This window comes from Neofelis nebulosa, chromosome 7, assembly GCF_028018385.1.
Source record: "Neofelis nebulosa isolate mNeoNeb1 chromosome 7, mNeoNeb1.pri, whole genome shotgun sequence".
Classification (NCBI taxonomy): Eukaryota; Metazoa; Chordata; class Mammalia; order Carnivora; family Felidae; genus Neofelis; species Neofelis nebulosa.
This window is the reverse complement of record NC_080788.1, coordinates 47,946,798-47,962,891: the sequence shown is the minus strand read 5'-3', so window position 1 is coordinate 47,962,891 and position 16,094 is coordinate 47,946,798. Positions and strand designations below refer to the sequence as shown.

Here is a 16,094-nt window from a genome sequence, read left to right as displayed (position 1 = left end):
TTTTTAAATGTAGCATCAATTATTTTTGTCATGAAAAGTGTTATTTCCCATGTTTTCATTTTTAAAAATATATTGTGTTAATTGTATAAGCAAAAATGTTATTTAATAAACAAATAAGGAGGCAGAATAAAAGAGCCTGTCTAGGTATTGAATGTGAAGAATTTGTGGTAGAATGTTAGCTACTGTTGCTTTTCAATACCTACCACAGAATTACATAGTATTATACAAACAAAATAGAATAACTTGATGGAATGCTAAGTCATGCTGTCACTTAGTAATTTCACGTTGCAAATAGAAGAGTTCTTTTTCTGTGACTAACAGAACAGTTGAAGGGAAAGTCTTCTTCTCTCATATTTTGCAAGCAGATATAAACAATGTGTGCTATTTAGATGCTAACCTTATAACTTCGCTGTTAAATCCCAGCCTTCTCATACCTTAATACAAGTAGATCTCGCAGGTCTCTGCGTTAACTTTACTAACATGTTATGCTGACATGCGACATCAGCTATTTCCTCATCTCTTTTGGAGTTAATCTTAACCTGTGCTTTGCCTCCTGTTCTGTCTTGACTTTGCCAGAAAAATCGAGTTGAGCAGCAACTTCACGAGCATTTGCAAGATGCAATGTCCTTCTTAAAGGATGTCTGTGAGGTACTATTTCTTTTAGATGGTGCCTTTTTTGTGTTTCAGTTAATTATACTTCCTATTATCCATTTAAAATCTTCAAGCCTGTACAGACTCCAAAGTCTTTTAAAATCAAACAATGACCAGTTTTGTTTTTGTACAGTATGTAAGAATAGACTTTTGTTTTTCATGTTGTTGAGAATGATTCTTTTTAAAAGAGCTCTACTGGCATGTGCTTTTGATTTTTTAAATTCTAATATGTTTGTGTATGGGGCATGTGTGTATCCACAGACAATCTCATTTCCTCAGTTTTGTGAAAGAGCATATTTGGATGTGTTCACCATTTCAGATAGGTATGCTTTATTCACTTAAAACAAAATTACAACTTAAACTTGATGGATTTGAGGTCCTTTCCCGAAATTGCCCTCATTTCAAAGATCAGTATTAAAGTCCAGGTTCTCTTTTTTATCAGCTATAATTATCAGACACAGTAGAGTAGCCTTCATCTTTTGTAGGAAGCTAAAAGAAATAGCCTCATGGTAGACTGGTAAATTGGTTTTATAAAGCAGTGATTTGTTTCTGAAGCTTAGTTAATTTTGCATAGTCGTCAAATATCTTTTCTTTGATTCTTGATTGTAGTGTAGGTAGTTGCTTTTGAAGCTACTTGATAGTGCATTTTACTTTGCTGTCTTCTCTATATCCCAAAGTAGGAAACATAGCAGTTTAATGAATTTAACAGATACCAGCAGTAACCTCCATGTCTTTTTTCAATCCCTACAGCAATCTCGAATGGAGGATCGTTTAGACAGACTGGATGATGCTATCCATGTGCTGCGGAACCATGCCGTTGGACCGTCCACCAGTTTGCCTGCTGGTCACAATGATATACACAGTTTATTGGGACCATCCCATAATGCACCAATTGGAAGCCTCAATTCAAACTATGGTGGATCAAGCCTTGTTACAAGCAGTCGATCTGCTTCAATGGTAAAATAATGCTCATCTCTTTTGTAATAATGGTTAGAGCCTAGTGCCCCAAATGTTTTTCATGAAATCTTTGGAGGAGAGGATTCTTCTTTTTCTTTTTTTTTTTTTTAATTTTTTTTTTCAACGTTTTTTATTTATTTTTGGGACAGAGAGAGACAGAGCATGAACGGGGGAGGGGCAGAGAGAGGGAGACACAGAATCGGAAACAGGCTCCAGGCTCCGAGCCATCAGCCCAGAGCCTGACGTGGGGCTCGAACTCACGGACCGCGAGATCGTGACCTGGCTGAAGTCGGACGCTTAACCGACTGCGCCACCCAGGCGCCCCAAGGATTCTTCTTTTTCAAACAGACTTACTCTGTCTTGGGCCGGGTCATTCGTTGCACATTGGCCCTTAAAGTCCTGCTACGATTGTGTGCAAAAAGTTAAAATTTTCTGCAAGATCATTTTAGCTTAAACTTAGATTTTTTTTCCCCAGATGTGTGGCAGACCAGTTTTTGCCTTGAAACAGTATGTAGGAAGTCTAAAGAGCAAAAACTATAAAGCAAGACTGAATTTCAAGGGTTCTGGTCTAGAAAAGTTGTTGATTATAATTTGGAACCAGCCCTCAAAACCAGAAGGAATGTGAAATTATTTGTACCAGACCAAATTGAAGCTTTATTCCCAAATAAAGAAAAAGTGGGGTAGTTTTAAGAATAGCTGTAATTTGAGTGACAATGAAAGGAAACAATGTTCAATTAATTCCTGAAGAGAATAAAATAATTCAATCCATGTTTTTAAAAACATAGTAATACTTTAGAGAGAAAAAAGTAAAATTTTCCAGCACATCAAAAATTCTGTGTTGAATGTCTTACATTATTTTTTATCCAAATTGTCTTTTAAAGGAATGAAGTTCTTTTTGAACCTGCAATTTAACTGATGCCATGTGTTTGAGTGTTTATAGCATTGTTTTTAGGATTTATTACATGCTGTGAAATATTCTCCTGTGAAACCACTTTCTAGCTATAAGCCATGTGATCAAGGGTAAAATTCACCTATCATCAAAATAATTAGGTGCCCCAAATGCTGAAGGCTTGTGTTCTGTAAAATAGGATTGGTTCCAGATTTTCACATTCACATGTCAGACAACCATTTATATTCGTTTTGGAGCAGCTGAAGTAAACATCAAACACAGCTTTCTAGTTTCCTGAGTACAATGTTCTTAGCAACATAGGTGACATTAGATGCTTATATATCTTAACGACCAGTTTTGGGTGGTGGTTGTTTATTTTTTTAATGTCAGAAAATTTGAAATTCAGGCTCCTTCTAAACTAGTTTTTGATGCTGTTGGTAAGCTAATAAAATGTGAAAACATTGAAAATTACAAAAATCATAGACATATAAGGGAGTATTAGCCCTGTTAGTAATAATAATTAAAATAATATTGTGTATAGGGTAGCATTTGTTGCCCACATAAATGTAGAATGTCAAATTAATAATTATTGTTTTTGTTGAAATAACTTTATCCTTATTTAGAAGAATGACTTAAAAATCAATATATTTGAATCCAAAGTTTGTCTCATTTGCACCATTTATAGTTATCCCTCCCTCATAATCATTTTTTAATTCTTCACTATTAATAGCTCACTGCCCCTAGTCCAGTTTATCTGCTATAGATAAATCTCTGGTATATCTCTGGCTCCCACCAATTAAATATAGGGTTTGTAAAAAATGGAACTTATGTATTTGGAAAGTTATTTTTACCAACTTTGGATATGAGTTAGAAAACAGATTTTTCAAAATCCAGTCTTAAAAAGCCATGTAGAAATCTAGTGCATTTTAAAAGGACTTGTGGAGGGAAAAATTGTTAAATTAGATATTGCCCTGAAGCTTTTAATTAAAAAGTAGCTCCCATTATATCCTTTAGGAATATGCTGCCTACTTCACAGCATCAAAAAAAAAAAGGTTGCCAGAGATATTCTTTACAAAGAAAAAAAAAAAAGACTAGTCTAGAAAAAAGTCTTATCACTGTGACGTGGGTCTGGCTTAGTCTGAGTAGCAGCCTCAGCACTGCAGCAACTAAGGCCATGCTGCCACTCAGCGTGACTACCCACATCCTCTCTTCAGTTCTTACTGCGCCTTAGAGGACCCATAGCTGGTGAACAGCTGCCCCATGTCATCTGCTGTGTCTGCCCTGTCCAGACAGTCACCTAGTGGAGGTGGATATACAGATGTTCTGACAGGCTTACCCTCAAAATATAAAGTTATTAACTGACAGAAAAGTCTGAGACTGTCAGGTGAGTCACTATTCATCTCCCACCCTTCTGAAATGAACAGTTTAGCTATAAGTCCTCAGTTCTCAACTTCAGCAAAAACATCAAAGGGTAGAATGAAATGAAGTTCACAGTCAGCAGTGACTCTCCCAGCCAAGCCTTAGGCATACAGTTGAGGAATATTCTTATCCTGGCTCTTGTCCATGTCTGAAGACATCAGGAGTGGCAGGAGCACCTTGCTTACATGCCCAGTACCCACCTATGTGAAATCAACTCTTTTCATATTATTGGATGGTATGGGATTTGGGGAGACATATTATTTTAACTATTGCCAGCCATTTTCAAGAATTAATCTCCTGCTTTTATTATTCCCTCTTGCCCCTGTGAATTCTAATTGATCCTAAGAAATAACACAATTTTACATTCTAAAATCACTTTTCCTTTTTTGTCTTGTTTAACTTTGTGGTAGTTTATGTATTATCCTCTACATTAACATAAATTAGTATTTGTTCTATAGGCTTCCACAAATGGAGGCTTCTTGGCCAAAATTATGAAGTAACCACAGAAACACCAGTTTATCGGCAATTTTATATCACCTTGTAGAATTTGTGAGGTCAACTTCTCTCTAAAATATGTAGTTTTCATTATTACATTTATTTTCTGCAGGGAGTAGAATTATTTTTTTTTTTTTAATTTTTTTTTCAACGTTTTTTATTTATTTTTGGGACAGAGAGAGACAGAGCATGAACGGGGGAGGGGCAGAGAGAGGGAGACACAGAATCGGAAACAGGCTCCAGGCTCCGAGCCATCAGCCCAGAGCCTGACGCGGGGCTCGAACTCACGGACCGCGAGATCGTGACCTGGCTGAAGTTGGACGCTTAACCGACTGCGCCACCCAGGTGCCCCAGGGAGTAGAATTATTTTAATAAACAAATATCAATTCAGGAATTCCACAGAACGTTCAAATAAAATTTTTGTTGTAATGGACTTTTGTTCTCATGGGCATGTACTGTAGGTCACTATCCTAATTGCAGGGGTTTTATATATATATATATTTTTTTTTAAGCTTCTTTTATTTATTTTGAGACAGGGTGAGAGCACACACATATGCAGACACACAAGCAGGGAAGGGGCAGAGGGAGAGGGAGAGAGAGAATCCCAAGCAGGCTGCACACCCAGTGCAGAGCCTGACACAGGGCTCTATCTCACAACTGCAAGATCATGACCTGAGCCCAAACCAAGAGTCAGACCACCACCCTAATTGCAGATTTTAATTATGATATTGCTTTCTCTGCTCCATTTAGAAGAGGGATCAGCATAATTTTTGTGTAAAAGGCCAGATAGTAAAATTTACTTAACTCTAACATTCTAACATGAAAGCAGCCATAGACATTATGAAAACAAATGGGTGTGGCTGCGTTCCAATAAAACTTCATTTACAAAAAGAGAGCTCCTTAATATTTAAGAAACCAGGACCAGATTTAGCCGACAGGCCTTACCTTGCCAGTTTTTTGAATTGGAACATAAATTAGCTTCCTAGTGCAGGTAACAAGGGTTGGCAAGTTTTTTTCTTTTTCCTGGAGCCTATAGATGTTTCCTATCTTTTTAATGATTAGTTTGGGAGTGCTGTTGAAGTAGCTGGAATATTTGAGGTAAGCCAGAATACACTTAGAGTGGAAGAATAAAAGTTGATATCAATATAGAAGTTATACAGACAGCCCAGCTCTCAGCCTGCAGTGCTATCAAGATTATTTGTGGTGTAAAACCTACATAGACAGGTTAATCAAGATAGTGTCTCTTGGTCAGGGAAATAATTTTGTTGCTGATAAACTTCCTTTACAATGTGAATGTTTTCAGTTATAAGAAAATTATGTCATTAAAAGTCATCTGTAGCTGATACTGTTGATTTGTGGAACAACCATCTTCTTATAGATGAAATAATTCTCTGGTATTTTTTAGTTATTCCAGAAAAGGATTTTTATATTTCACACCAAGGACATAAGACTACCAAATGCCAAAAACATATGTCAATAGGAGCCAATATCAAAAGACTTAATTTTGACTGTTACTGTTTTTTATTATTATTTTTGTTTATTTTGAGACACAGCATGAATGGGGTAGGGGCAGAGAGAGAGGGAGAGAGAGACATTCCCAAGCAGGGACACAGGGCTCTATCTCAGAGTCCATGAGAACATGACCTGAGCTGACCAAAGAGTTGGACACTTAACTGACTGAGCCACCCAGGCACCCTGATTTTTGTTATTTTTAACCAAGCAGATTTGACCAGCACCAAAGAATAGAATTAAATGACGTTTAGGGGGTACCTGGCCGGCTCAGTCAGTAGAGCATGCAGCTCTTGATCTCAGGGTTGTAAGTTCAAGCCCCACATTGGGTATAGAGATTACTGAAAAATAAAACCTTAGAATTAAATGAGGTTTCAACCACAGAAGACATTTAACATGATTTTAGCTGTCTAATACACAGAAAAATTTAATTTCTTGAAAGATTACTATGCCAGAAAAAGAAACTAAGAAGTGAATAATTCTTACTTTTTTATAAGTAATTATAGCCACATGGTTTTTTTATATTTGCTTATTTTTGTTTTTGTTTGTTTTTATTTTGTTTTGACAGAGAGAATACACATAAGTGAGCATGAGCCGGGGAGGGGAAAAGGAGAGGGAGAAAGAGAATCTTAAGGAGGCTCCACACCTAGCAGAGAGTTGACCCAGGGCTCAATCTCACAGCCCTGAAATCATGACCTGAGCTGAAATCAAGAGTCTGACGCTTAACCAACTTAGCCTCCCAGGCGCTCCTGCTCTTATTTTTGAATGGGGTTAACATTTTCACTTAATTTCATACTCCCTTTCAATATTTTGATGATTTCTCCTTGTTTATGGAATCCAGATAGAAAACTTAAGACTTTTTGTCATACACTCTTATTAGGATGCGATTGATATATTGTTTAAATTTTAAAGCACAAAATCAGGATTTTTAGAACTATTAAAATGTCAGCATTGGACTTTAGTTTTGCTCCCATGTATTTAGTTTAAGCACAAACTTTTGGAATAAACTGATAGGAAAATATACTGGTATTAAGTGGAAAACTGAAAAGGACTAGAATTGTTAATTTCATTTGGACATTACAAAAAGGTCTCAACAGTATAAAGTTATTGTACATCACACCTATTTATGGCTGTAATATCTAGACTACTGAGGCCCAGTGAGATAATTCCATGATACTTTTATCCTTAACAGAAGGTACTCAGTTATTCCTCCAACAGTGATTTCAGCTTCAAGCTAAGTTACATTAGAAGCTTTTATATTAATGGAAGCTTGATGCAAATCTTGAAAAGTTCCTTATTTATGATATAAAATTTTATCCATGAGGTTTTTTTTTTTTTTTTTTTATTGCTTTAAGTACTGAGGAAAAGTAATCCAACCATTTCCCTTAGTTTTTTTTTTTTTTTTTTTAATTGCTTGGGGTTTTTGTAGTTTAAGCTGTGGTTGGAGATTTGTGGTGTTCTTGTATAATAGCAGAATAATGTTAAATTGTAGGATTTAAAGTTTTTTATATAATTTAAAAATATTAATTATGTCTGTTCTAAATCCTAAAGCAGTTAGAGAAACTATATTTTTCTTAGTTGAGAGATGTAAGATTAAGTTATTAAAGGCCTAATAAGCAAATAAAGTAGTATTCAGAATTGTCACATATCAGATTTGGAATCCTTTTAACCTTACATTTAGACAGTATTTAATTTTATTAGTATAGGTTTATATACCGTAGAAATTGTGTACCTATGTTTCAACTGAATTGAAAGAGTTTATTTTTAACTGTATTTTATTTTTCTAACCATTTTTGTCCTGAATGGGCAATTTAATTTTTTTTTATTAAAACTACATTATAGTGCTTTTGAAGAGATTTGATAAAAGTTTAAAAACCATACAGGTTATATATATTTATGGAAATATCATTAAAAAGGAGCCATAACAAATTAAATTCTACCAAGTTTCTAGCTTAAAACCCCTCTTCAGGTAAAACAAAATACATACAGAACATAAAGATCCTTTAATCAGTCCATAGATTAATACTGATTAATCTAAATCATTAGTATTCAGTGAATAGTATAAATGGAACAAATTGTTAGAATAGAATTCAGAATCAGAGAGGAATTCATCCTGAGTACTTTTCAATCTGCTCCTTAATTCACAAGACCTCTTATTCATCAACTAATTAGATTTAGCATTTTTCCATTGTGGGTGCTTAAAGCTTTTGGCCAAATTAAATGAAAACAGGTCCCTTGTTGGGTGTTCCCACAAAAGTAAGGCCATACACAGATTGTGAAGATTCAGAATGCAGGATGATGTCATTTAATGAGCTGGGCCTTTTATTCTGAAATAGAGCTCTTCATAATGATTGAAATTTAGAGCATGGCAGGCCTAGGGGTTTGCCTTCCCCTGCTACTCCCCTAGTAGCAGCAGCCTGTCAGCTGTATGCTAACGAGAGGAACAATTAAACATAGGGTCCTATCTGGCTGGCCCAGTCTCTGAGCTCAGACAAAGAACTGTTTATACACCTGTTGTGTCTGTGGACAGAGCCATTTGAATGGGTAGCTGCAGATTAAAGGGAAGACATGGGAGCCAGTGTGTGAGCAAGGGTTAAATGGAACTTTAAGAACTGTGAAAGTCAAATTCTCCAGAAAATATATGAGGGCCATTTGCAAGGGGAATCAAGTTACCAAATAAATAAATAAATAAATAAATAAATAAATAAATAAAGTTCCTGCTGACTTCATTAACATGAAAAACTCCAGACTTGAGGTTTTTTTGCTAATCTGAGGCCATTTTTTAAACATTAATTTTTTTTTTCTTTTGGAAGCCATTGATGAAAATTGGTGTAAAAAAGGTACTTAGTTTATAGCATTCCAGAGAGACGAAAATATTTGCTGTCATTTATATCCCAAAACAAATTGAGCAACCAACTGATTTTCCTTCAGGTAAAGCACAAATACCTAGAATTTACTTAGATAATGATCTTTTGTCTGCCAAGCCTTTCATCAGAGAGGAAATGATAGAACATTTTTATTGAGATTCAGAAAATCAGAGAATTAACTTTTACTAATGTAATAAAAAGAAATAAGAATTCAGAAGATGCATCATCACTTATCACTCCAGTGAAAATTCAGTTTGTGGGGCACCTAGCTGGCTCAGTCAGTTAAGCGTCCAACTCTTGGTATCAGCTGTGGTCATGATCTGACGGTCGTGAGATCAAGCCTTGCATTAGGCTTCACACTGAGTGTGGAGTCTGCTTAGGATTCTTTCTCTCCTCTCTCTGCCCCTACTCTGCTCACTTTTGGTCACTCTCGCTCTTGCTCTCTCTCTTTCTCAAAATAAATAAACATTTAAAAAAAGAAAGTTCAGTTTGTGGCTGTTCAGTGCTATTGGCTTACAGAGCTATAAAATGAGTTGTGCACATACAATATAGAGTAAATATACATATTTTTGAAAGTTTAAGTTTTAAAAGACTATTTTTAATTTAAATTTTAGTTAACATACAGTGCAATATTGGTTTCAGGAATAGAATTCAGTGATTCATCACTTACATACAACACCCAGTGCTCATCACTACAAATGCCCTCCTTAGTAACCATCTAGCCCATCTCCCACCCACCTCCCTCTTCATCAATCCTCAGTTTGTTTGCTGTTATTAAGTCTTTTGTGGTTTATTTCCCTCTCTTCTCTTCCCGCCCCCCACCTCCCCATATATTCATCTGTTTTGTTTCTTAAATTCCACAGATGAGTGAAATTATATGTTATTTGTCTTTCTCTGATTGACTTATTTCACTTAGCTTAATACATTTTAACTCCATCCACTTTGTCGCAAATGGCAAGATGTCATTCTTTTTGATGGCTGAGTAATATTCCACTGTGTGTATATACCACATCTTCTTTATCCATTCATCAGTTGATGGACATCTGGGCACTCTCCATAGTTTGGCAGCTATAAACTATAAACATTAGGGTGCATGTACCCCTTCGATTCTGTATTTTTGCATCCTTTGGGTAAATACCTAATAATACAATTGCTGGTCTGTAAGTAGTTCTATTTTTATTTTCCTGAGGAACTTTCATACAGTTCTACAGAATGGCTGTGCCAGTTTGCATTCCCACCAGCAGTTCCAGAGTGTTCCTGTTTCTCCGCATCCTTGCCAGAACCTGCTGTTTCTTGTGTTGTTAATTTTAGCCATTCTGACAGGTGTGAGGTGGTATCTCATCAGGTTTTGATTTGTATTTTGCTAATAATGAGTGATATTGAGCATCTTCTCATGTATCTGTTAGCTATCTGGATGTTTTCTTTAGAAAAGTGTCTATTCATGTCTTCTGCCCATTTCTTACCTGGGTTGTTTGGTTTTTTGGTGTTGAATTTGAGAAGTTCTTTATAGATTTTGGATATTAACTAACAGTCTATTTTCTTTTAAATTACTTGGTATGATAGCTCAAAATACTAGGTAAGAACAAAATTCAGCACATATTACCAAGGATCACAGGAAGTTTTAGTTCACATTATAAATACAAACAGAATTCTTAGCTTTTACTGTATCCTGTGGGATTTCTTCAGCCTGTCAAAATTGTCATGGTAATATCTATCTATAGAATAGGCGTAGGCTTTTAGAGTCTCAAAGAATTTGCAGCTATATAGCTGTATATTGTATTTATACTATATTTATTTTTATAAATAGGATTTTTGAACTGACCTTCTCCTTAGGTCATTGAGTAGTTCATAGCAAGCAAAGAAAGCCAACTAATCTTCAGCAATGACTAATCCTCAAATAAATTTAGAAGTAGATAGGGAATACACTAGGTGGGGTGTGTTTTTTTTTTTAACTACATCTAAGAATAAGGGTAGAAAACAGACATTTCTTTAAAAGTGCAGTAGAAAGGGTGCCTGGGTTACTCCGTTGGTTAAGAATCTGACTTCAGGGGCGCCTGGGTGGCGCAGTCGGTTAAGCGTCCGACTTCAGCCAGGTCACGATCTCGCGGTCTGTGAGTTCAAGCCCCGCGTCAGGCTCTGGGCTGATGGCTCGGAGCCTGGAGCCTGTTTCCGATTCTGTGTCTCCCTCTCTCTCTGCCCCTCCCCTGTTCATGCTCTGTCTCTCTCTGTCCCAAAAATAAATAAAAAGCGTTGAAAAAAAAAATTTTTTTGAGAAAAAAAAAAGAATCTGACTTCAGCTCAGGTCATGATCTCACGGTTCGTGGGTTCAAGTCCCATATCAGGCTCCTCACTGATTTGCGGAGTCTGCTTGGGATTCTCTCTCTCTCTCTCTCTCTCTCCCTGTCTCTCTGCTCCTCCATCACTCACACTTTCTCTCTCAAATAAAATAAGTAACTTAAAATAGAAAGTGTGGTAGAAGACCTGACATGTTATAATCAGGTCCAGTATCAAATGGCCTGTATTGCCTAAAACTTTGCTTTGGTTCCTTTTGTGTAGCTCACAGGAAACCAAAGGGTAAACTTGCATAGGGGTATATATACCTCTTAAGGTAAAATCCATACAAAGTCATGAAAGATAAAAGCTATATTAATTACTGAAGAGAGATTCAAACAAAGCAGTTTACTGGGATTGAAGGATTTATTGAAAAACAGTGATTCTCATGTACAATTCCAGGCAATAAACCTCTTTAATTAAAGGCTTAATCTTGTAGATGACACATGTGCTACTGTTCTAACAAAAAGCTTCATTTTTTTACCAGTTTTTCTAAAAATACTACTATAGCTTAAATACTTGGTGGTATTTGCATGCCTTACCTTCCAATTTTGGGCTAATTGATTTATGGAATTTGACTAAAACAATAAAAATTATATGGCATTTTTGTTGCTTGGCAGTGCAGAACTTCTTTTTTTTTTTTTTTAAGTTTATTTACTTATTTTGAGAGAGAGAGAGCACAAGTAGGGGAAGGGCAGTGAAAGGGAGAGAGAGTCCCAAGCAGGTTCCTTCCACACTGTCCACACAGAGCCTGACCCAGGGCTTGATCTCGTGAACCGTGAGATCATGACTTCAGCCAAAATCAAGACTCAGACACTAGATGCTTAACTATAAGCTACCCAGGTGCCCCCAGAACTTCTGCTTTAAGTTAATTTCATTTTTTTAATGTATATTTATTTTGAGAGAGCAAAAGGGTGCACACGCTCAAGAGAGAGAGTGTCCCAATGTGTAGGGCTCAATCTCATAAAGCACAAGATCATGACCTGAACTCAAATGAAGAGTTGGATGCTTAACCGACTGAGCACACGTAGACTGCCTTTTTAAGGTTTTTGAGGGAGTCAGAGGAAGAAAAAACAAGACACTATATGTGTGTGTGTGTGAGGAAAAGAGTATACCAAAGTATAAATAAATAATATTACTTGGAATATAGCAATATTTTGTTAAATGCAAATTCATACTTAGGTGGTATATGAAATACATGATCAGAATGATGTAGGTTTATTAATAGATACTATAATGTGTAGCATTTTATGACTTACAGAGTGCTTTGTCTGTCTAGTTCATTTGCTTCACACAACAAACTTCTGTAGGATACAACATTTGAAAGTTGGAATTTTATAATTTAAATATTTTGATTCAAAAGCAATCTATAGGGGCGCGTAGGTGGCTCAGTCGGTTAAGCGTCTGACTTCAGCTCAGGTCGTGATCTCACAGTTCGTGAGTTTGAGCCCTATATCAGGCTCTGTGCTCACAGCTCAAGAGCCTGGAGCCTGCTTCAGATTCTGTGTCTCCCCCTCTGTCTGCCCCATCCCTGCTCATGCTCTCTGTCTCTCTGTCTCTCAATAGTAAATAAATGTTAAAAAAAAAAAAATTTTTTTTTTTTTAAAAACAATCTATAGTAGTCTGTCAAGTCTTTTGAAATCCAAAAATCAGGGGCACCTGGGTGGCTCAGTCAGTTGAGTGTCTGACTTTGGCTCAGGTCATGATCTCATGGTTCATGGGTTCGAGCCTGCTTTGGATTCTGTGTCTTCCTCTCTCTCTGCCACTACCCCTCCTTGTCTGTCTGTCTGTCTGTCTGTCTCTCTCTCTCTCTCTCAAAAATAAAATAAAACATTAAAAAATTTAAAAAAAGGAAATCCAAAAATGAGAAAACTAGCATCCCAAAAAAGTTGCTAAATTCAGGTAGATATTTTCTCTATTAAACCCATTAAAAGAATTTGAACAATTATTGCCTCTGAACAGTCTTAACTTTTTTTTTTTTTTTTTTTTACTTTAGGTTGGAACTCATCGAGAAGACTCTGTCAGTCTCAATGGCAATCATTCAGTCCTGTCTAGTACAGTCACTGCTTCAAGCTCAGACTTGAACCACAAAACACAAGAAAATTACAGAGGTAACTGTATTGTTGGCTTTCAGCAGTAATGTATACAGAGATAAATAACACTTGGAACACTATCGTCTTTTTTACAAGCAGATTGACATCTGTGAATCAAAAGTCATCTTAGGTGGGGGAATTCCAAACAGTAGTGCTACTGAATGCAGAGGATAGATATTTAGGGTTCCATTTGCCCCATCTGGCTGGGCCAATTGTAGATACTTCTTGATGGATGGAACCTCATGCAAACTGTTCAGTACTTACTGGTCGTCTTACATTCTTCTGCTTCTGTCATGTCTCTCTTTCTTATCACTTCCCCTCATGACTAAATCCTCAGGGTCCCAAAAAGCCGTGAGAAATTATTCCAAATACGTTGAGAGCTATAAATGATGGTAGCTATTATTTAGAATATTACAATTCAACTCGAGAGACAGACAATTCTGTTAGAAACAAACTGTCATAAATGTAAAGTACAAATATATAACTTATGTAAATAGATAATTTATATAAATATAAGTACAAATATATAACTAGTGTTAAGACCACCAAAATAAAGTTTTCCCAGGTATATTTAACCATGACACCCATTTTATTGTATTTATCTGAAAAAAATGTTATAACTTACTTCCTTTATTTACCTTAGCATCTTAGAAGTCAGTTTCTAAACTGCATCAAGTTTCTCATCCTAGTTCATTTCTTAAATAGTGCCTTAAAGTAAGTGTCAGAATGACCATCAAGGTCAGACTTTTTCTTTTAAATACGCGCTTTAGGGGCGCCTGGGTGGCTCAGTCAGTTGGGCGTCCGACTTCAGCTCAGATCATGATCTCGCAGTCCATGGGTTTGAGCCCCACGTGGGGCCCTGTGCTGACAGCTCAGAGCCCGGAGCCTTCTTCAGATTCTGCGCCTCCTCTCTCTGCCCCTCCCCCGACTGGCACTCTGTGTTTGTCTCTGTCTCTCTCAAAAGCAAATAAACATGAAAAAAAAATTTAAATACAGATGATTTAGAAATCATTTTCTCTAAGGTATGTGTATATGTTCTTTCCAACCTGAATAGTGTATTACCCTACATTTTCAGATTTCCATCAGAGTCCTGTAACAAGTAAGGGCATTCATCATCTAGAAAGCTTTCTACTATCTTAGTTCTAATTCTGGACATTTATTTTGTTTCTTTACCTCTTTGTTAGGTGGCTTGCAAAGTCAGTCTGGAACTGTTGTTCCAGCAGAAATCAAGACTGAAAACAAAGAGAAAGATGAAAACCTACATGAACCTCCTTCATCAGATGACATGAAATCAGATGATGAATCCTCCCAAAAAGATATCAAGGTTTCATCTAGAGGCAGAACAAGGTATTTGTTACCATCCAGGTATTATATTTCACTCACTTGCCATGGGTGAAAATACTTGGAAAATTGAAGGGTGCCATGCATTTATTAAGTGTCAGATATGTTCTAAATACTATATTGGGACTTTATATATGTTACCTTATTTAGTGCTCACAACATCCCTAAAAAGGGAGGCATATGATGCTGACTCCAAAATTATGTTTTCCATCATACCACAGTATTTTAGGGACTCCGTATAAAAAAGAATTACATCTCAGGGCACCTGTGTGGCTCAGTTGATTAAGTGTCTGATTCTAGGTTTTGGCTCAGATCATGATCTCATGGTTCGTGGGTTCAAGCACCACCACAGGCTCTGTGCTAATGGTATAGAGCCTGTTTGGGATTCTCTCTCTTTCTCTCTCAAAATAAATGGATAAACTAAAAAAAAAAAAATAATAAAGAGAATTACATATCTCTATTCAATTAGAGGACAAAATAATTTAAAAAAGTAAAATTATCCATTGTAGACATTTAGATACATGACATCAATAAATATTTGAATATATTATTTTAAGGCTGTGTATATAAGAAAACTCTATTGTATGATTTAAACTAGAGGGCAGCAAACAATGGCCTCTGGGCCAAATCTGGCTCACTGCCTATTTTTATAAATTTTACTGGATCACTGTCACATCCCATTCATTTGCATATTATCTGTGACTGCTTTCCCAATGCAATGGCAGGTTTGGGTAGTTGCAGCAGAGGCCAAATGCCCGTAAGGCTAAAAATATTTACTTTCTGGTTTACAGAGGAAGTTTTGCCAACTCCTGGTTTAAACAATAATTTGAGAAGAGTATAGAAAGGGAAGTGCTCCAGGTGGACTTATGTTGTTGGGGAAGGTTTTCTAGAAACTGGACTTGACGTTGCTTTATAGCATGGATATTGACACATAGTTCATTAGTTTCAAATGAATTCCAAATTCTTCCCTTAGGTTTTTCTTCTACTTCTACATTAAATTTAGATGGTATATTGTTTGGCATATCCTGTTTTTTAGTATCACTGATAGGTATTTATCACATAAAGATATTTAAAACATTATTCCTTGTATTAAATTAGGGTGCAAAGGAGATTGTGTTAAGTATGGTAGATAAAACTAAAAACATTAGGTTGAAAATTAATTTAAAAGTTAAACCTTAAGATTCTAATACTGTCATTTTAGTAAGCATTACATTCAGTTGTATAGGGGCAAGAAGAAGTAAAAATTGGGTCACGGAATCCAGAGACCACTCCTTTGAGACATCTTAATTATTTCATGGTTTTGTTATTCAAATAGAATTTGAATAGAAACAGTTTGCATCTTCTCATTTTATAGGTCAGAGTTTGGCAAACTTTCTGTGGAAAGGGTAGATGATAGCTATTTTAGGCTTTGTGGGCCTTTTGTGTCTATCACAACTACTCAGCTCTGCCGTTATAATAAAAGCATCCAGACAGTACATAAACAAATGGGTATGACTCTTCCAATAAAATTTTATGTAAGAAAACAAGGAGCCAGATCATGGG

General features: G+C 36.2%; 1 protein-coding gene across 15 annotated transcripts in view; it reads left to right on the top strand.

Moving 5' to 3' along the window:
* Nucleotides 1-16,094, top strand: part of TCF12 (transcription factor 12) — a 379,898-nt gene that overhangs the window by 347,961 nt on the left and 15,843 nt on the right. For 9 of the 15 annotated variants that reach the window (XM_058737610.1, XM_058737609.1, XM_058737612.1 and 6 more), the window contains 4 exons: nt 577-648; nt 1,402-1,608; nt 13,115-13,229; nt 14,396-14,558. In XM_058737610.1, the coding sequence (XP_058593593.1) occupies nt 577-648; nt 1,402-1,608; nt 13,115-13,229; nt 14,396-14,558 (557 nt within the window). The remainder of the gene's footprint in view (nt 1-576; nt 649-1,401; nt 1,609-13,114; nt 13,230-14,395; nt 14,559-16,094) is intronic. The other 6 variants (XM_058737614.1, XM_058737622.1, XM_058737617.1 and 3 more) reach the window with 1 other exon arrangement.